This window comes from Oratosquilla oratoria, chromosome 9, assembly GCF_046742065.1.
Source record: "Oratosquilla oratoria isolate Oo_2021 chromosome 9, ASM4674206v1, whole genome shotgun sequence".
Lineage (NCBI taxonomy): Eukaryota > Metazoa > Arthropoda > Malacostraca > Stomatopoda > Squillidae > Oratosquilla > Oratosquilla oratoria.
The window spans coordinates 77,197,035-77,218,287 of record NC_134785.1 but is presented as its reverse complement, the minus strand read 5'-3'; the positions used below and the strand labels follow the sequence as shown (position 1 = coordinate 77,218,287).

Here is a 21,253-nt window from a genome sequence, read left to right as displayed (position 1 = left end):
ATGAATAAAAAACGAGCCAACAGTTATATCGCTGCTCCATAGTGATGTCCTACTAAATATAAACACAATGTCATCGAGATCCACGATGCAATGCGAAGACGAAGGTTACATGACAACGAGCTTTCGGGTGATAACAAACATTATCAGATAAGTGATGGGAAACGTGTGCTTTCATACAAGATTTTTTAAGGGTGAGGATGATTATCACAAGCAGATAAACACCTAAGCAAGATGCTGTAATGATTATAATTTATTCTATATTATTTGTTTTTGTTTTGTTATCATTTGTCTGTTTGATTCTCATTTATTATTATATGTCAATTTATTATTATTTGCTATTTACCTCTGTTTATTATTTAACTGTACCTATGCATTTATCTACGTATTTTATTTGTTATTTATATTTTTATAGCTTTTATTTATTATATTATTATTTTTTGGTCGCATCCGACCTAGATATGGACCAAAAGTCTCCTGTCGGCACGCTCCGCCTTTGTAATCCTTTGTAGCAAACAACTGGGTGAGGATTATTATCATAAGCAAACAACAACTGACTTACTGACGTATGCCTATGTTCCACCTATCAATTCTAGACGAATCCTCTCATTACAATGTCTCACCGCTTGCCTGTGAGCGGCCTTGGGCCAAGCAATCTCTCACAGCTTCGCTCACTTCCCAGAAAGATGACGCTCAGTTGCACGACATCGTTCCTCTCGGCAGGTAATCTAAATCATGTTTATCTTTTTCTTTCTGTCTAACCTCTTCCCTGTGCTCTTTTAACCTAACTGTTTTGTATAAGAAACAGGTTTGTTTACTAACGATTGTAAGTATTTGTGACTATAACCGCTAGATTTAGGGAGGCCGCTCGCGCAAGAGTTGGTAACCGTAAACTAACCTAACCTAACCTGACGGAGGTAACGTTAGTTTACGGTTAGGAAGTCTTGCGCGGCTGGAGTGGACTTCGTTAAATGTAGCTGATCTAGCGAGACATTTTTCGAATCGTTGGGGAAAAACAAACATGGCTACCGCTCGCGTTAGGCGAGACTGCGGTCCTAAAATGTAATTTTATGTTGTTTTTTTTAAGTGTTTTTGTTCATTTTATACCTGTTTTGCAACGCGTATTACTCCATTTATTAGTATTCCCCACCCAAAAACCCCGATTTCCCACACGTCCCCCCAGGTCGTTCGGGAGATGTAGGCATAAGTGCATAATTTCAGTACTTAATTACTTCAAAAGTACGCATTTGCGACGGAAATGATGTACAACATCGTTCATATCACAACATTTCTCACCAGAAACATATAAGCCACACATCAAATTCTATGGTTGGGTGAAACTATAAATTGTCCGAAACGATCACAAAGCTTAGTGTATATTTAAGACAAGAATGATTATTGACTTGATCTTCCATGAAAGCTCCTGAAAACGTTATGGTAGGTTCACTGCATCGGAAATGCATCCATCACAAGGACGGCCATGATACTGATTTCTGATGACATTTGCCTCCCTCCCTCAGTCAACACCTCTTCGGCAATTTGCACAATGTCTTCTTCCTCCTCTTCCTCGAGAGAAAAACCCGTGGACCCAAACGAAAACCTCTTCTGTGAGGACGAGTGGCTCCGACTGGTAGAAGATGAGGCCGAGCTTCTCCTCCTGGCCAGTCGCATCAAGGAGGACCTCCCTTTCTCAGCCTCAGTAAGTACGACTCTCTTTTTGCACGATCTCTTATCTTCATGCAGTCCCCTTTATCCGAAATCCTACAAAGATAATTCCCTTTCGCACGTTTGAACACTTCAATGCTAATACTCAAGGTCTGCCACAACCGGGGACAGGGAGAGACAGAAACCCGGTACCCTAAGTCGTGGGTGGGTTTTGTCACGTGTTTGCAACAAATGTGAACATATATATGTGTATTAACCCCTTAGGAGAGTCAGAGGTTCTCATCCTATTCTCTCACGTGTTATCCCATGCTTATGTACTGCTGTTCTTCTTTAGGCTCCTGGAGTCCACTTTTCAACACTGAATTTTAATCGTCGTGCATCCACTAACTCGCACTAGTTTCCGGCTTGTGTCTCCTCTTGGGAGACCCCGTGTCTCCCCCGGAGTTCCATGCACCCCAGGGTGAGAACCTCCTCCAATCTCTCAGCCCGACAGAACACAATAATGTGAATCCTCTCCCTCTCCCTCGCGCCGCTTGACAGGTCCACAACTTACTCCGGATGACGGCCACGACGACTTGTCGCCCCTTCTTCTTCTTCGTTCCCCGTCAGCTTGCAACCGCGTCCCGTATCGTTCTCTACAGGGAGGAGGTCAGTTTGGGTCAGAGCAGGCCAGGGATCTGCCTTGAGTTCGGGCAGCAGTCTAATTAGACGCGTCCAGGGCCCAAGAGATGCTCAAATAAGTCAATGACAGTGGTTCGTCAGCATATCGGTAACACATATACAGATTAAGTTACTAGAATAACTAACGCCTGCCAGTGTCATTTGAGAAGACTTGAGGGAATGACTAAATGCCTATATATATATATATATATATATAATATATATATATATATATATATATATATATATATATATATATATATATATATTGTGCATTGACTGAACAAATAAAAAATAGGAACCCTCCATTTCTTTGACTGTTTCAGAAACTGACACCCTCTCCCTTGCACCTCGACAGACCCGCGCCTACTGGGGCGTGAGCTGCCCGCCAGAGGAGTTGGACGCCCTTCGTCAGGTTCTCCTTCGGACCAACCTTCTGGACGTGCACGCACCTCGCATCTTGTTCGTACATCTCTCAGAGAGGACGCTGGAGGTGATCAATGAGGTCCTCCTTGAGAGGACAGGGATCCACCCGACGATCTACACTGAGACGACCCTCTACTATATGGACGACCACGAGGCGACCAAGGCTCCTCAGCCGCCGTTGCCTGGGTGAGGCAGAACCGTTGAGTTTGTTGGTTGTATATTTTTCTGTCATTCATTGCCACCCCGTTGCCTTGGTGAGGAAAAAGCGCAAAACATCTTGTTTGTCATTTAATGACACTAGCACTGTCATATTCACTGTATCGTTGTCACAATCAAGTCTGTTGTTCCCAGACTGGCATCATATTTGTTATGCATACATAAATTAAAATACTTATACCCCTTATAAGGAAGGTGGCCAGTCAATTAATGCACCCACCCCTCACTCATCCAACACCTACTTTTTCAGTTTGTTTGTTTTTCACTTATTTATTATTATTCCGTGTCGATGAAGGGTCATCCCCTTGGCCGCGTCAATTTCCAGAACATTCACAACCACTCCTATATCTTGCCGTCTCCCTTCTTTACTCAACAGACAATCCCCTCTTACTCAAGGTCCCCTTCATGGCATCCATCCATTTCATTTTCGGTCTTATCCTCAATTTCACACCACCCACCTCTGCCTTCCACACTCTTTGTTCATTTTCTTTACTCATTCTTTCCATGTGTCCAAACCATCCCATTATCCTTTGAACAATTCTATCTGCCAGTTCCTTTACCATCCCCCTCTCCTCCTCATTTCTCACCCTATCCATTATCGTAACTCCACCATAATTCTTAAGCATTTCATCTCGAACACATTTAAATTTCTCCATCGTTTCTCCCTTAAATTCAAAGTCTTTGTCTCATACAGTGGCGTTGGCACAATCACCCCTTCATAAGTCTTACATTTGATATAATTTCTATGTATATATTTCTTTTGACGCTTCATTCTACAACATACCCCCCGCTCTTAACCTTCCATTCCTTGCTACATGTGACCCTAGATTATTAAAACTTTCCACTTCCTCAAGTTTCTTTCCGTTAAGACTTAACCTCCAACTCACTGTCACCCTCTCCCCTTGTACATCTCATCACCAATCTTTTACCTACATTTATCTTCACCTTTCTCTTCTCACATACTCCGCCACTAGCTGACTTAGACCTTTCTGTGACACAACCACAAGTGCAGTTTCATCAGCAAACAACTAGTTCACTTTCCATATCCCTCCACTCTCCTTCACGTTCGTTAAATCCATGCTCATCACCATAACATTTACCACCCGTCCCACCGCATCCATGGACATGTGGAACAACCATGGTGATATTACATAACCCTGGTGCAGCCCCACCTTCAATGGTGATAGTAATTATTAATTCTGGTAATGGTGGTGATGACTACTTTCTTCCGGCTAACACTTAGTTTCTTCATCCGCAGGTCTGGCGACAACAGTAAGGTGTGCCTCTTAGGAGAAGTGGGCAGTCGAAGGATGTACGACATGTGGGGGCACAAGAGACTCATTCCCTTCGAACGCATACAACACCTGTCCCAGGAACTCCCCGCCCTCGGCGTGTATCTCCCCCCGCACAGGGATACACCAGCAGTTCCCTCCGAGAAGACGGTACCACGCAAGGAGTCTCTTGAAGAAGACCGTGAGACTCAGGGTTCGAAGTCATTGGAAGAGACGAAGACAGCCACTGGAGTTCTCGAAGTGTTTGGCATACTTGACACTCAAGAGACCCAACTGGCTGTCGCACCATACCCTCCAGAGCCTACGGGGTGGATCCCTGTCTCCTGGATCACCTTCAGCCATCTGGGTTCTTTGGGGCTCCTCACGACGGAGGAGGAGCACCGGGGGAAAGGGTATGCCAGGAAAGTCTTTCTCGAGTGCGCACGGTACATGAACCTCCGCGGCTACGAGGCCTTTGTTCACGTGACTGACGGTAACGATGCCTCACATGCACTCATGCTCAAGTGCGGGTTGACCCCCTGCGGGAAGGCGCTCTGGACCCAGGTCAACCGTCCCCAGACCAGTTGAGCCCGGTGGGTGGCAGCCGCCAAGGGCCAAGTTCCAGTGCTCCTTTGGATCTTCCGCCTTTCATGGGAACCAAAAATCACTGAGACTCTCCACATTGTTACATCATGTTGTGTAGGAATTCCTGCCAGTGTTACTAAAGTCTCCGTGTTATAACAACGGAAGAAGCATATGAATACTTGTTTTATGGTGAGTGTGTATCTGTGTATTTACCGAATTGTAGTGTACAGGAAAGGAGCAACGCTCGTTAGAGCCTGTCTCCTACTCTCCAACTTATCATACCTAGCCTCAAATTCAAGTAAAGTTCCAACTTAATCTGCATCCTTGATTTCCAATTATAATACTTAATTTTTGGGTCATGTATTGTTCCAGCTTTGGCTATATTACCTTTTAAGTTTTTCCAAATATATATGCATCTATATGGAAAAATGTATATCTTCACATCCTTTAGATATATGACTAAATTAAGGAATTATAAATAAATCCTAAACATGATTCCAAGTTCTTAAACACAATTTTTAACGGGGGTGAAAGAAAAATAATTGCCAAAATATTCACTGTCTAGGCTTCCCGCGCCACTGCCATAGACTTCACACGCAAGATTCTAATTAATATCATTAGATGATTTAATATATAAACGGGGAGGAAGGGCTTACTTTTTTTCATACAGCCGAAAATCCTGCCCAAAGCTTAACATCCTTTCTATGGCACTTCCTAATTCTTTCTCTCCTCTAACGTTCCCAGAGCGCTAATTCCACCAGTCCTAAATCACCCCTGATTGGTCCATAGAACCAGCGTCTATGGAGTTTGAACCTGATTGGCCAAGACAGACTAAACGTATTTGCACTCACGCTTGGTGACGCTTCTCGTACCAATACGATGAGAACACATTACACAATAACTTGAACTAATACATAAATCTATATAAAAAAAAACATAATAACAGTTCTGATTGGCATGTTTACAGAATAATACACAAAAATAATATTGCATCTTACCAAGCTAAACATGATTCAATAGAATATTAAGACGCCGACCAAAAACGTTTGGGTATCTATCTACGTGTGACGTCTAAAACGTAACGCTCCATTCTCTGATGTCTTTTCACCAAAATAATAATTATGTTCATACATTACATATATAGGATACTCATATATGTAACAACCTTCAATCATGTCATTGACATAGGCAAGAAACATTGGTGCAAGCAATCATCCTTGTGGAACTCCTTTACTACTATCCATTCGAATAGTGTGCCTCTCAGTCTTCCAACGTGCTCCAATTTCAACATAAGTCGACTGTGAGGTATTTTATCAAAAGCCTTCTCTAAGTCCAGGTACATGCAGTCCACCCAGCCCTCCCTCTCTCTTGCAACAACTCAACCACTCTCGAGTAAAAACTTAAAAGGTTTGACACACAAGACCTTCCAGATCTGAAGCCAAACTGACTGACTGTCTGTCAGAATGCTTATCTCCTCAAGATATTTGGTCCATCGTTCTTTCAAAATCCTTTCACATAATTTCACTATTGTATTGGTTATTGATACCGGCCTATAATTTAGTGGTGTCTCCTTACTTCCACCTCTGAAGTATGATTTAATATATTGTAAAACCTTTTTTCGTGGGCGTGCGTGCGTGTGTGTGTGTTTACTCTCACTTGTTCAATCCTATTAAGCCCCACGGCATCCCTATAAGTTCCCAAGTGTGATCCTTTAAGAAAGTTTTCCGAGAAGGAAAATGAAGAAATTAAAAGCTCGTGACATTCTCCTGGTCCAATAGCTCATCTCTTGGATGTACCTAGCAGCGGACCCTCATGGATGACTAATTAACTGTTTCATTCGGCGATTAATTTCGAACAACCGCAAATGTGTTGTTTCCGTTTGGTCACCTCATCTCATGTAGGAAAACGTAAACCGACAAGCAACTCAATGGACGCCAATTATCAGGACTGGATCACATGAGAACCTCCTAACGTATGCGACCTCCTTTTCCTCAAAGAAAGGAAGTGGACTTAGGAGGGACTTTGTAAAGGTCTTCAAGAATTATCTTAATTTTCTTTTTCTGCAAATAATGACCTGGAATTCCTAGGACGAAGATTTGATTCATGGTTAGCAAGATAAAAATGGAAGGACAGTAGAGGAGAAAAGGAGTTCTATCAGGCAAAACAAGATGAGACTGACATGACAAAGATATTATCATGGATGACTTAAATGGGCACATCGGAATAGACAGAGGTGGATTAAACCCTGTTTTGGCTGCTTTTGAGATTGGAGCTAAAACCCGTGAAGGTGAAAGATTATTTGATTTTTGTTTTGAATAATCTTGCTACTATATAAAAAAAATCAAGCACAAAGCGGAACACATATGGACGTGGTGTTGTTGGAATCATGTAAAACAAAAATACACCAAAAAATCCATGACTGACTTGATGATAAACAATATTTTTTAACGATGCTAAGGCGTTTCCATTCTTGTGGAATCATCCATTACACGTACGCACACACACACATACAATGACGCATCACTTTTACGTTGTACATCTATACATAATGCAAATAGAATTATAATACTATACCATCACTCTCATGTGACTCTGACCATGGAATGGTAATAGGAAAAATAAATTTCAAACAACTTGCTAGTGTCAAAGGGCCAATGCGGAAACGCTTTATGACTGACAAAATTACCAACCCAGAAGTTGCCACAAAGCTCGCTCAAAAGATAGACGAAAATTAAGTTGGACTTGAAATAAGGGATATAAAAATAGAGTGTAATAAGTTTAAAGATGGTATAAAGAAAGTAGCAGAAGTTATACAAACAAAAGCAGGAAGAAGAAAGATAAAGAATGCCCCTTGGTGGGGTGAAGTAAAATTAAAACAGAGAAATGAAGCTTCAAGAATTTGGATGAAAACAAGGACTGTCCAAAATAAGCAAGAATATATCCTAAAGAGAAATAGAACAAACATTAAAAAGAAACGCAAAGAAAAACAGCTGGGTAAAGATTGGAAAGGATCTTGAAAGAGACATGGCTTGGGCAAGGAAACTTATATTTAGTTTTGCAAAGTCGAATGGGAAAGGAAACACAATAGCAGCAGCCTTCCGTGGCGGCGCCAGGGGGGGCTTTGGGGGGGGGGCCTTTCCCCCCCCCCCAAAAAAAGTGGGCAGCCCCCCATTAGCCCCCCCCCCCCACTGAAATGAGCAAATTGAAAATTTAAAACACTCATTGAAATAATTTTATTAAGTGGAATTTTTAATTGCCAGGGCTAGATTTGTCAGCCATCAGTGCAAGCCCAACCATTAACCCCCTCCCCTTCTGAAATGAGGATAATATATGTGATAATTTGCTCAGTCCCCCCTTAGCCTCCCCAACTAAAAATTCCTGGCGCCGCCGCTGGCATCCTTCATAAAAGACCAGGATAAGAATTTACTTGCATAACCCTACGACATTAGCCAAAGATGGACAGAGTGTTTCCAGGAATTACTAAACTTTCTTAGACATGGTGAAGCTGAAAGATAACATAATTTAAGAAATATGAGGGAAGCTGAAGTAGATGACACAGGGGACACTGAATGGGAAATTGCAAAAGAAGAACTGAAGCATGCAGTAGAAACGATGAAAAACGGAAAAACCCCAGATGGTGAAATCTCAACGGAAATTATCAAGAAAATTGGAAATGCTGGACTTGATCAATCTGGCATGGCGAAATAAACAAGTCTCAGACGATTGTGCCAGAGCAGTGATGTGCTTGATAGACAAAAAGGTGATAAAATGGACTGCAGAAACTGTAGAGGCATCTCGTTCCTATCACATGTAGGTAAGATCTATGAAAGAATTTTGGAAAAACGATCGAGAGACTTAGTTGAGCACAAAATGATCTTAGACCAGGGTGTGGAACAACCGACCATATATTTACTTTAAAAATGTTAATGAAGAAGTGTTGGGAATAGGATATAGAAAAATGCATTGGTTTTATTGATCTACAGAAGGCTTTTGACAGAGTCCCAAGCGATTGAACACGAAGAATATGAAGTGCCAGAAAGCGTATTAAGAGCTATCAAGAGTCTATATGAAAATAATGAAAGTAAAGCAGGAGAAAAGAGGTGGTACATTGTGGTACATTGTTTAAAGTGTTTAAAGTAGGACACTGTGGAGTGTTATCCCCAGCATAGTCACCCATAATACATTACGAATACTGACAGTAATAACAAAACATAGACGAAGGAGCAACAACTCTCCTAAAACCAAACTCCCTTTGTTCCACTCCCCCCCCCCCCAGCAATACCTCCCAGAGAGCGAAGCGAAGAGGGGTGTCTCCAAACTCAAGAATAATCTACAATGGCAACACTAGAACATGTACCTAGCCACTCCACAGAAGGTAATATCCGACACCGTCGGCGTTATCAACAGACCCAAGTACCACAATTTTTATTTATTTACAGCCCCGATCCTACTGAAAGATATTGCATTCCCGAGCCTACACAGCTCTGCTAACCAACTCGACCCATGCCAAGATAAAGTAGACACTGATTTGGACAACAACTCCATAATAAAGAAATGTCCCATGAGAGTATACGATGAATTCGAAGACCAATGCGGAACTCCCCGAAATATGTGACCCCAAAGAGACACACTAACAACAGAACTGTATTTAAGAGCCCAATATGACAAAGTTGAATCCTTAAAAACCCTGGCAAGCGCTATAGTTCAAACAACACCACATAGAACTTTGTGTGGGAGTAGTCCACATCACATCTACGACATTACATACCACTAAACTCTCCAACCTAGAAACATCATAAAACCATTCCCTTTATTGAAAAGAGATGGATCTCCCTTATCTATCCCACCCCAAAATTAACCACACATACTAATACTAAACCATATTTAAACCTCCTAGATCTCCCAATGCCCCCACTAGACCCAACTGAAACGAATGAATATATATACAATCTTAACCAATACCTATTTCAGTCAACAAACCCTACACCATTTACCAAAGGAACACGATCCAAAACAACATACCAAGCTAAAAAGTACATTTCATTACATAGTGGAAGTTCCCCTAACAATATGACGCATACTTACAGACTGCCTAGTTCATACAACACCCCTCAATAACTACCTACTGTCACTTAAATAGCAGTTTCTACACCAAATCCTGAGTGACAAAACACTAACGCCTCCATCATCTCCTTACAGAAAACAGGGCAATTAACAAGATTATAAATACCATTGACATACCCTAAACATATACAAAGTAACGATTGCCCAAAAGCACACAAGCGATGGTAAACTACAACCCATAGCAACTCCACCTCCTCTTTTCGTCATTGTTTTCTGTCTCTTGTGATCGCCTCTGGTGGAACATCATCCCATTCTTTGACTACTCGGGTCTCTCTCCTTTCTTTGTGGACAAGATGGTTGCATGACTCAGGAGAACCTCCTGATATCTGGCATCCAGCTTGTCGATTCATGTTTTCTCATGTGAGATGAGGTGACCAAACGGAAACAACACATTTATGGTTGCTCAAGTTTAATCGGCTAAAGAACCAGTTACTCCGTCAGCCATGAGGGCCTACTGCATGACCACTTATCTCTGTGGCGGCAGGTAAATGGTCACAAAGGATATGTTCTCGGAGTGCTCTCGATGGAACACTTGTTTTTGGTAATCTCATCAACGGGCATCCAAGAGATGACCCTTTTGAGCCAGGTAGGTAAAAAATGGATGTTATGAGCACTTAATGTCATCACGTTCCTTCTCAGAGAAATTTCTCAAAGGAAAATACATTGTGACAAGGAATTGGGATCACATTTTGGAATTTTTTGGGATGCCGTGTGGCTTAGTAGGGTTGAATAAGTGAGATCACACACACATACACGAAAAAGACCATGTGCTCACGGGGACATTGAGAAATCAAGGATAAACGGAAAAGAACAATTTACAAAAAATCAAAATCAATATCTAAAAGTTGTGAATTTATATAGAACATTTATATAAGCAGACACCCAAACACACACACACATACATAACATGGAACGAGCATTCATGAACGTGTTTCGTTGTTATGATACGGAAAGGTTAGTGACATTGATTGGAATTCTTACACAACGTGATCAAACCATGTGGAGAATCGATGATTTTTTACTTCCCCTAATAGGCGGAACTTGGCCCTTGACGGCTGCCACCCACCGGGCTCAACTGACGTGAGGACGGTTGACCTGGGTCCAGAGTGCCCTCCCGCAAGGAGTAAACCCGCACTTGAGCATGAATGAATGTGAGGCCTCGTTACCGTCATCCACGTGAACAAAGGCCTCGTGGCCGCGGTGGTTCATGTACCGCGCGCACTCGAGAAAGACCTTCTTGGCGTACCCTTTCCCCCGGTGCTCCTCCGCTGTCATTAGGATTGACAAGGCACCCACACGGCCGAAGGTGACCCAGGAGACGGGGATCCAGCCCGTAGGCTCCGGAGGGTACAGTGCGACAGACGGCTGGCCTTCTAGAGTGCCAAGCAGGCCAGAACCTTCGATAATTCCAGTACCTGACCTCGCCTCTTTCAATGACATCGAGCCCTGAGTCTCACAGTTTTCATCAGGAGATTCCTTGCGTAGTGCCACCTTCTTGGAGGAAACTGCTGGTGTATCCCTGTGCGGGGGGATATACACTCCGAGGGCGGGGAGTTCCTGGGCCAGACGTTGTACGCGTTCGAAGGGAACGATTCCTTTGTGCTTCCACGTGTCGTACATCCTTCGAATACCCACTTCTCCTAAGAGGCATACCTTACAGTTGTCGCCAGACCTGAAGATGGAGGAATTGAGTGTTAGTCGGGGGAAAGTAGTCGTCACCATCACTAGGATTAATAATCACCTCTGATTCCCAATTATGATGACCATCTGAAAGAAACAGATGCGCTGGCACTGTCACGAGGTGACAGTGCCGGTGAAAGTGGAGGAAAAACACATACAAACATAGACCATAAGGCCTTTTCCCTGTCATAAAGAAAGTGGCATGTCAAAGCATGCGCTCACCCTTTATCCGTCCCACATCCATTTGTCCTCCCTCTTAAATTATCTCTTTGTAAATGAAGATCTATCCCTGAACCCCGCCCGCTGTCTGGGTCAAAATCGTTGTAGTAAGACACCAATACCTCCAGAGCAGGATGTAAGAGGCTGGTAGAAAAGAGCGTGCTGCCTGAGTCTGCCTTTCCGCCTTGTTTATACATAATAGCTGGGAGCTCGAGTGTATCGCTGACATGACATGAGTTTTGTTTGCAGACGAATGCTTGGCTGCACCGATTCTCTTCACACGTGTAAGCACGTATCTTGCACTAAATTCTTTAGGTGTAGTCTTCTTTATTTGCGTGCGTTTACCTGTTCTTCTGAGACGTTTTATTTCGTGAGTTCTATCCCTAGCTACGGCCAATCATCCAACTTTGTCAAATTCTAGGCTGTTTGTTCCTCTTAGTGTTGGTTCTCATCACTGAAAGGTTTCTATCTCTCACTTCACTAAATTTTTCTGTCTTGAATTAAATATAATTTTTTCTTCTATATCTTTCTTCCGTTAATTCCTATACAGCGTGTTCCAAAAGAATCCCCCGAGCGCACATGTACAAGATCCTACGTGAGCTTTGCAGTGACGTAGTGATTTTTTTTAGTCCAAGACAGAAAGGCTGACTCAGGTAACACGCTCGGCTACATTGTTTCATAAACACCTTACCTATAAAATGTAACATTCGTCTTCTACCCCTCTTTCTACCAGCCTCTTACACAGGGCCTAACATCCGAAGTTTTTTTTTCTGCAGCTTTATTACATGGCAACCCTCCCCCCTCGTCCACACACGAGTAATACAGAGAAGACAAAGAGAAATATCTTCTGGGTTTGTCAACTTATCATACATTCACAATTTCACAACCGATCTCCGCTCACATTTATTTCTTGTCCTTTATCTTCCCTGTTCAAGTTCACTCTATGCAACTTTGTCTTCACACTCTTTTTACTAATCTTTCCATAACACCAAACCATCACAGTATTCTGCCAGCTCCATTTCCACCTCCGCTCTCCTCTTCACCTCCTAATGTGTCATTTTATCCATCCTTATAACTCCCAAGCACAATTACACTTTTATACAGACTTCTTTTTGCATTCATCACTAGATACCTATTTCTTATGACACTTTTCACCCCCCAAGGCATTTACTTCCTTTACTCTACAATTTGCCTTCACCTTCACTCCTCCATTCCCTGCCACATGTAACCCTAAACATTTCAGACTTTCCACTTCCTCTTTTAAGACTTGCCACCAACTCATTCCCACTCTCTCCCTTTGTATATCTCGTTACTTTCCTTTTGTGCACATTTAGTTTCAGTTTTCTCCTTTCACAAGCCCTCCCGAATTCCACAACTTAGCTTCCTTATTCTACTCTGACTCAACCACAAGCGCAGTTTCACCAGCAAAGGACAACTGAATCACCTCCCACTACTCTCCATTCTCACTAATCTTCTTCAAACCACTGCCCATCACCCTCCCATTTACCTCCCGACCCCATCCACGTAGACGTTGAACGACCATGGTGACAATACACATCCCTGGCACAGCCTTACCTTCGCCTCAAACCATTCACACACATCATTCCCAACCCTAACGCAAGATCTACTATTCACATAAAAAAATTGACTGACCTTAACAACTTTCTACCTATCCTGTACACCTGCAACACCTTTACAATGCCTTCCTATCGACCCTGTCATAAGGTTTCTTCATATCCATTAAGACTTAGAAGACACTTTTACTTAAAGAAAAAGAAGAAAAAAAAAATCACCCAGGCAGCGGCGGCAGTGAAACCTTGGCCACTTCGTGGTCCTTCATGTGGTAGAGGGTCGTCCCGGTGTAGAGCATCGGGCGGCACCCCGTCCTCTCAAGAAGAACCTCGTCGATCATCTCCAGCGTCGCCTCTGAGAGCTGCGCAAACAAGATGCGAGGTGTGCGCGCATCCAGAAGGTTGGTCCGAAGGAGAACCTGACGAAGGGTGTCCAACTCCTCCGGCGGGCAGCTCACGCCCCAGAAGGCGCGGGTCTGTCGAGATGCAAGGGAGTGTTAGTTTCTAAAGCAGTCAGCGAAATGGAGGGTTCCGATTCTTTATTTGGCCAGTCAATGCACTAAGGGAGGTATGCTTTCCAAGAGCGACTCTGCCCCCACCCCCTAAAAAAAAAAAAATCTAGTGGCATCTAGTCATTCCCTCAAGTCTTCTCAAATGACACTGGAAGGCGTTATCTATTTAACTAACAGAAACCTGTATGTGTGTTACCGGTATGCTGACAACCCACTGTCATTGACTCATTTAAGCATTTCTTGGGCCCTGGACGCGTCTAACTAGACTGCTGCTCGAACACAAGGCAGATCCCTGACCTGCCCTGAACCAAACTGACCTTCTCCCTGTAGAGAACGATGCGGGACGCGGTTGCCAGCTGACGGGGAACGAAGAAGAAGAAGGGGCGACAAGTCGTCGTGGCCGTCATCCGGAGTAAGTTGTGGACCTGTCAAGCGGCGCGAGGGGGAGGGAGAGGATTAGGATTAGGATTATTGTTCTGTAGGGCGGAGAGATTGGAGGAGGTTCTCACCCTGGGGTGCATGAGACCCTGGGGGGGGGGGGAGACACAGGGTCTCCCAAGAGGACACAAGCCGGAAACTAGTGCGAGTTAGTGGATGCACGACGATTAAAATTCAGTGTTGAAAAGTGGTCTCCAGGAGGCTAAAGAAGAACAGCAGTACATAAGCATGGGATAACAACCAGGGTTCTCGGGACCCTAAGGTACGGCAAAAGGTCCCTAAAGGTTCCGCGAGAACAAGTTAGCTAAGCTAATGCATTTTTGCTTTTTATTTAATTTCATATATGTGATATAATTAAACACGCACGACTTATTCTTGATTATTGCAATAATGTAATATAGACATCATCCTATCTAACCTATTATTACGATGAAAATAAAATGAGAAAGATATGGTATATGTGAGGGTTTTTTTCAGGGGTTCCTTGAGACATGCAATTTATCTTAAGGGTTACGCAAGGGTAAAAAGGTTGAGAAACGCTGCCCTAGAGAATAGGATGAGAAACCAGACTCTCCTAAGGGGTTGATATATATATATATATATATATATATATATATATATATATATATATATATATATATATATATATATATATATATATATATATATATATATATATATATATATATGTCCACATTTGTTTCAAACACGTGACAAAACCCACCCACGATTTAGCGAACCGGGTTTCTGTTTCTCCCGGTCTCTGGATGGAAATTGTCTTTGCAGGATTTCGGACGAGGGGGACTTCATCAAGACAAGAGATCGTACAAAGAGGGAGTTGTACTCACTGAGGCTGAGAAAGGGAGGTCCTCCTTGATGCGACTGGCCAGGAGGAGAAGCTCGGCCTCATCTTCCACCAGTCGGAGCCACTCGTCCTCACGGAAGAGGTTTTCGTGTGGGTCCACAGGTTTTTCTCCTGATGAAGCGGAGGGAGACGAAGACATAGTTCGAACTGCCTGTTGGATAAGTACATCACGAATTTTCATACTGGTTGAGTTAAATTGATCTTAAAGAAAAAAATTGACATTTTTGGGTTATTCCAGGGCATCAAAAGGCGTATTGTATTCCATTCGTTCTTTGCTGATGATAATAATGAAACGACACAAATTATAGAACCGACAACTGCTGGACCGGAACATGGACCGCTATAATTCTCTTCCAAGACGTCTATAAATACAAGATGACCTATGCGATGGGTGCTTTCACGGTATTAACTCGGCTATGTTTAATTTTGACCATTTACCATCCCACTTTTTTATAGCGAATAGTAAGTTAACTTATACCAGGTATATTCTGTGAAGCAATATTTTTCTCACTGTGAAAAAAAATTACAGAACGTATATACAGTATATAATGCAGGACACCCATAAAATACTACGACACCAAATTTGTATGGGTAAATGTAGGGCCACCTGTATGGCAGCATCCTGAGGTGATGCCTCTGATTGAATCTAGACAATTTTTGTTCGAATTTATTATATACATGCTTTGTCTTAATATGTGAAAAGTATTATGGGAAATGTACAGGGAATATTTTATGTACAGTCTGGTTATGATTCACACCCTTCAGTTGAATATATAACTGCATTATAATAATGGAAAATTAATTTACTTGCAAGTTGAACGTTATTGTTGTTGTTGTTGTTGTCGTTCCCTAGACTGTCTGTCCGAGCAGTCCCGTCTCCCCAAGGAATGCCACAGGCGAAACTGGGTTTTCCCACAAATCCTTTATAGAGTGTATGTTGTGTTGTTTGCGTGCATGATTGTATTGTGTATAATGCAGTCTTCCATTATGTGTTGTATGGTATGGGGTGAAGTGTTACATCCTGGGCAGCTGTTCACAATGGGGTCATCCAGCCTCTTCTGGTAGCTTAGAAGTGCTGGGTGGTGGCCGCACCGCAGTCTGGCCAGGTGGACTCTGTCCTTTCGTGGGAGAGAGGATTCAGAAGGGTGGATATCAGGGGGTCTGGCATGCAGCAATGTGTTGTCTTTCAGTGTGTTAATGGAGCGGTGAGTGATATGATTATGAATATAGTCCTGGAGCCGCAGCGTCTACGTCGTGGGACCACCCCCAACCCCAAGAGTTGGGGGCCAAACGGCGGCAACCAGCCCTGGCCACCGGCTCTACGCAGGTGGCACCAATCCCCAAGAGGAGCTACGACTGCCTTGGGGAGTACCGCAAGTTGAACGTAGATTATACTGTTTAGCTTGTACATTCAAATCTACCAAAACAAACTGCAAAATCTTAGTTATACCGATTTTGTAGGGGGCAGTTCATTACAGAGTATAAAATATGAAAATATATATAATTAAGGATTACATTTTAAACAACAAGAAAATGTCGAAACTAAAGAGTGACAAGTGAGAAAACCATGAAAAGAATGCTTATTACGAAAACGTTCGCAATCAGAGGAAGAAAGCATAAAGTGAAAATATCATTTGCATCTCTGCTTCAGGACTGGAAGCGTTACGACAGCATGATCCCCGCGAAGCTAATCACTCAACTCAAAAAAATTAACTTGAAGAGATAAATGGCGTCATTTATAGCAGACATAACACCGTTACCGTTAACGAATTTTCCCAACAATATTTATACATTTATGGGTTTCGTAATTTTTGCACCTCCATTATTATTATTATTATTGTGAATATAATTAGAGTAACACCAACTACAATCTACAAAACATTCAATAGTTACACACATATAAAATCACAATTAATATGTGTAATTGACAGTATGCGTGTGATGAATTTTCATATACATGTCTATCAGACATAATATGCAATTTACGTGCACATCACATCGCACAGGCGGTAGTAATGCTTATCGTTTACGACAAAATACATTACAGTAGCAAATGCTGCTTGTCGAAAAAAATTGTAAAAGTTTATGGTTTTGTGGCTGCCATAAACACGCTTTATCTCGTCTCGTTTATTGTGCCCACCGCTAGGATGGCGCTAGAGTATCGGCAGACATGTTTATCCGCTCTTTTTTAAATAGGCAAATAAATCTCGTTATGGTCCGTCATGCAGTTGCCGGGTACAACAGTGGGAAAATAAATTTATCGAAGAGATGAGCCTATATTTCGTAAGTGAAAAAAAATAACTTGTTGCTAAATTTTCAAAGGTAATGATTAACACAACTGTTTACAACCCGTGGGTGACATTTGTAGTAGAGGGAAAAAAAAAAAAAAACAGACGTCTAGACTAACGAGAAAGTTGCAATATTTATAAAGTAGCTCAATGCCCATTACCATGTTTTTTTAATAGAGTATTTAGATTTTAGCCTTCTGCTTGGCTAAAGGACCCACTTCCCCTCTCAAGTCAGGATTTTCTTCAAAATTATAAATGGAATTATAATCGAGCGTAAAACACACCAAAAAGTGCATATTTTTTCGATTCGCGGGATTATGTCAGTCAGTGTTTTTGGTGATAAACAGGCCAATATAACGTAACCTAATAGGTCAAATTATGATACTTCACAAAACCAGCTGAGGTATCTGTAGGCTGGCCAGGCCAAAAGACAGCGTAGACTACTGACACAAGAGTAGATGGATGTATTTTCATTATTCCGTCGACACGTTTCTTCTCTATTCAATACGAGTAGCCATTCTGTGTGTGTGTTCGCCTGTTTGTTGAGTATAAAAATAATTAACAGCAGTGGTTACTTCCCCATCATCACCAAACTAACGTTATATTTTGTTTTTGTATAAAATTTGTGTTATAATTGTAATATATACTTATTAAGAGTTAGGGTTTTTGTAGAAAATTTGTGTTATAATTGTAATATATACTTATTGAGAGTTAGGGTCAGTCAACGAAACAGCCGTGTAATAAACTACTAATATTAGGAAATTTGAAAAACGCAGAATGTTTGTAATTAGCTTGTCCTAAAAGTGATTTCTTTGGTGTGGTAATTTCTGAAGGCAGTCTGGTAACTGTGAGGTATATTTTTTCTTTTATCTGTAACGGGTCCACGGAATTACAGCAAGACACAACACACCCACAGCAAGGCCGCTTCACTAAATCGGCGACCCTCCCCCTCCGTCTCCTCATGCAGAACAAGAAAAGACGGGGAGAATTCCCTTCGAGGTGCGTCAAAATATAATTCACACATAAGCACCCCACCATCCCTCGTCCCTCCCTTCCTTGCCTAACTGCCACTTTCTACTCATCCCTATTTCCTGCTTTCTCCCTTGCTCAACAGACATTCCCCTCTTTCTCAACACCACCTCCCCATTCATCCATCTCATCCTCGGTTGCGCCCTAATGCTCACTCCATCCACCTCTGCCTTCCATACCTCTTGAAGTAATATTTCTTCTCTCATGCTTTCCATGTGTCCAAACCATCCCAATACTCTTTCATCAGCCCTATCTGTTATCTTCTCCACTCCCACTTTCCTCCTCACCTCTTCGTTTCTCACTGTATCCAACCCCTGCCATACTTGTCAGACATTTCATCTCAAACACATTAATTTTTTCCTCTCTGCCCCATACAAAGCCGTTGGCACAATTACCCCTTCATACAATCTATTATGCATCAATTCCCACATGCCTTACTCATGACACTTTTTAATCCCCCAAGCCATTTCCTTGTTTCTTTCAATTTACAATTTACCTCACCCTCCACTCCCTCAACTGCCACATGCAAGCCCAAATACCTAAATCTATCCACTTCTTCCAGCCTCTCTCCTTTAAGACTTACATTCAACTCACTGCCACCCTCTCCCCTTGTACATTTCATCATCTCGCTACATTGTTTCTAACCTAGGGCATTGGGCGGGATACAGGGATGACCCGTCATCCATGAGGAGCCATGATGAGAAGGAGGGAAGGGTGGTGGAGGGGAATGGAATGGGTGGGAGTGGTACTTGGCTACCTCCCTTGTAAGGTGGAAAAAGCTCTTGGCCTCAGGATTAAATTAGGTAAAGCGATGAGATGAACATGCTACATAAATCACCAGAACGGAAGTACTATGGAAGTGGCATGAGTTGCCAACTTGTTATTTATTTATGGTCATGACCTTGGAGATGTGCGTCAATGTGTACAGAAGGGTGGATTGACAAAGTGTGGTTATTCAACTTCACATGCTACCTACATACTACCAACACTCGTACTTTCTCACCGGAAAGTGGCTCAATGTTCCAGGTACAGGGAATGAAATATATGCTAACTGTATTAAACGTGAGGAAACCGTTATGAATGTACATACTACACACGTTAACCGCCACCTTATGTTATGTGTTAATATACTTTATTGCTGGGAAGATATAGATTATCGTTATATATGTGTTGTATCAGCTTCGGTATTACACCGTCTTGAATAACTGAGTTATTTTATTATAGAGGTGATAAATGAATATTACGTTATCTGAATTGCGGAATTACGTAACGGGTTCTCGGCGTTCAAAGCGGATTTCAGTTGAGCCAGAGTACACCAATTTAAACATCGTTCAACAAAGAATGCGAACACCATGTGCATTTCATCAGTAACCATCCTAAGAAGACAGAGAGAGAGAAAGATAATCATGACGTAGGTTACTTGCCGTGAGATGTGTTCCCTACAGCGGACGGAATGTGACTGAGCTAATTTTTGCTGGGAAGGTATGCTGTGCCCAAGGTCGTTCACAGATAAGCTGGGAGAAGACTTCGTGTGTGTGTGTCACGTGTGTGTGTGTGTGTGTGTGTAGGAAGTAGTACAGTATTCGTCCATATTTGAAAGGATGGATACACACACACACGGCGTGCACATACAGTCCAATGGCTCGCGGACGTCGATTTTGCCATCACAAATACGTAAGCAACATCTAAGCTAGCCAGGTGGAGGTGCCGTGATCACCGTTGTTATCGAAAGGAGTCATATCGCACACATGCATACAACCACACGTTCTCCCTCGCGCACACATGCAAGTACATAAACGCAAGCACACGCAAGCACACAGGTAGACCAATAAGGCAGTGTGTTTGTGTGTGTTCAAGGTCACATCATTACCCATAACTTGCGATGTATGTGCTTTGAGCTCACATGCGGGAGAGTAATTGTTTTTGATCACGAGACCAACACGTGATCAGGGACACAGAGTATGGTGAATCACACAGCGAGAGCGTGTTTCCCGTCCAGGACAAGAACAGCATCGAAAGATAGTTACGAATAACGTATCCCTAAGTTCTCTCAAATTCGTTTGGTTTGGGTCGTTTTTGTAGAAAGTGAACTTTCGCCTGCCATGCAGAGGGCTACCTTGTTTTAACACAAGTTGTTCAAGCTCTCGTTTACTAGTGTCCTTTCACGTTTTGTCCTGTGGCGAAGACGGGTGATGATGATGCCGGGGCACTGGCAGGAAGCCGGGATCCTTGGAAGTTTCCAGCCACGAAAGACACACATACGGCGGGGACTGGAAGATCTCCGAGCTGCGTCTAAGCACATAGGGTAAAGGTGGCGGGTTCGGCCGCAGCTACTCAGAGCCTCCTGGCGAAGGTTCCACGGGAAAGGGACTAAAAAAAATGACTCGCCTCACAACTGCATAAGTAGGTAGCTACCTCCATTGGGGCCACCTTCATTTGAGGTCAAGATGCACAAAGAGAGAGCACCTCCTCCTTCCCCCACCCCTACCTCCCCAAGAACCAGTCCACCCCACCGCGTTGCAATCCCCTACTCCCCCCAACCCCCCAACCCACATTTCCAACAGGGCAATGAGGTCTCCCTGACTCCCGACACCAACAACTGGACCAAAGGCTTTAACAAGGGTGTCGCAAACAATGTCATCATATTAAGACAACAGGGATTCGCAGACTTGAGGAAATAGGCTAGAACTGGTTTACTAATTAGGGT

General features: G+C 42.7%; 2 protein-coding genes across 3 annotated transcripts; one reads left to right on the top strand and one right to left on the bottom strand.

Annotated features, from left to right (window-relative positions):
- The first annotated feature begins 550 nt into the window (after window positions 1–550).
- LOC143028619 (uncharacterized) lies at window positions 551–5,249 on the top strand. 2 transcript variants are annotated; one of them, XM_076190997.1, is made up of 5 exons: window positions 551–720; window positions 1,570–1,696; window positions 2,203–2,310; window positions 2,681–2,934; window positions 4,223–5,249. In XM_076190997.1, exons 1-5 carry the CDS (start codon window positions 566–568, stop codon window positions 4,821–4,823), a joined length of 1,245 nt encoding a protein of 414 aa, XP_076047112.1. In that variant the 5' UTR covers window positions 551–565; the 3' UTR covers window positions 4,824–5,249. The 2 variants fall into 2 exon arrangements, with proteins under 2 accessions (XP_076047112.1, XP_076047111.1); XM_076190996.1 differs by having other exon boundaries at window positions 582–720; window positions 1,518–1,696.
- Window positions 5,250–10,784: 5,535 nt separating this feature from the next.
- On the bottom strand, window positions 10,785–20,020 carry LOC143028618 (uncharacterized). The gene is made up of 5 exons (XM_076190995.1): window positions 19,967–20,020; window positions 15,213–15,376; window positions 14,244–14,351; window positions 13,637–13,890; window positions 10,785–11,616 (listed from the first exon to the last, which is right to left on the bottom strand). The coding sequence occupies exons 2-5, from the start codon at window positions 15,366–15,368 to the stop codon at window positions 11,016–11,018; spliced, it is 1,119 nt and encodes a 372-aa protein (XP_076047110.1). The 5' UTR covers window positions 15,369–15,376; window positions 19,967–20,020; the 3' UTR covers window positions 10,785–11,015.
- Between the last annotated feature and the right edge of the window lie 1,233 nt (window positions 20,021–21,253).

Bases quoted from the DNA above. Each gene is read 5' to 3' on its own strand.
- LOC143028619 (XM_076190996.1), top strand. From the start codon at position 612: ATGTCTCACCGCTTGCCTGTGAGCGGCCTTGGGCCAAGCAATCTCTCA. The intron at 721-1,517 runs GTAATCTAAATC...TCCCTCCCTCAG, and splicing joins GACATCGTTCCTCTCGGCAG to TCAACACCTCTTCGGCAATT. The intron at 2,935-4,222 runs GTGAGGCAGAAC...CTTCATCCGCAG, and splicing joins CCTCAGCCGCCGTTGCCTGG to GTCTGGCGACAACAGTAAGG.
- LOC143028618 (XM_076190995.1), bottom strand. From the start codon at position 15,368: ATGTCTTCGTCTCCCTCCGCTTCATCAGGAGAAAAACCTGTGGACCCA. The intron at 13,891-14,243 runs GTCAGTTTGGTT...GCATCTCGACAG, and splicing joins TCGTTCTCTACAGGGAGAAG to ACCCGCGCCTTCTGGGGCGT. The intron at 11,617-13,636 runs GTGATTTTTTTT...CTCCATCTTCAG, and splicing joins TCACTGCCGCCGCTGCCTGG to GTCTGGCGACAACTGTAAGG.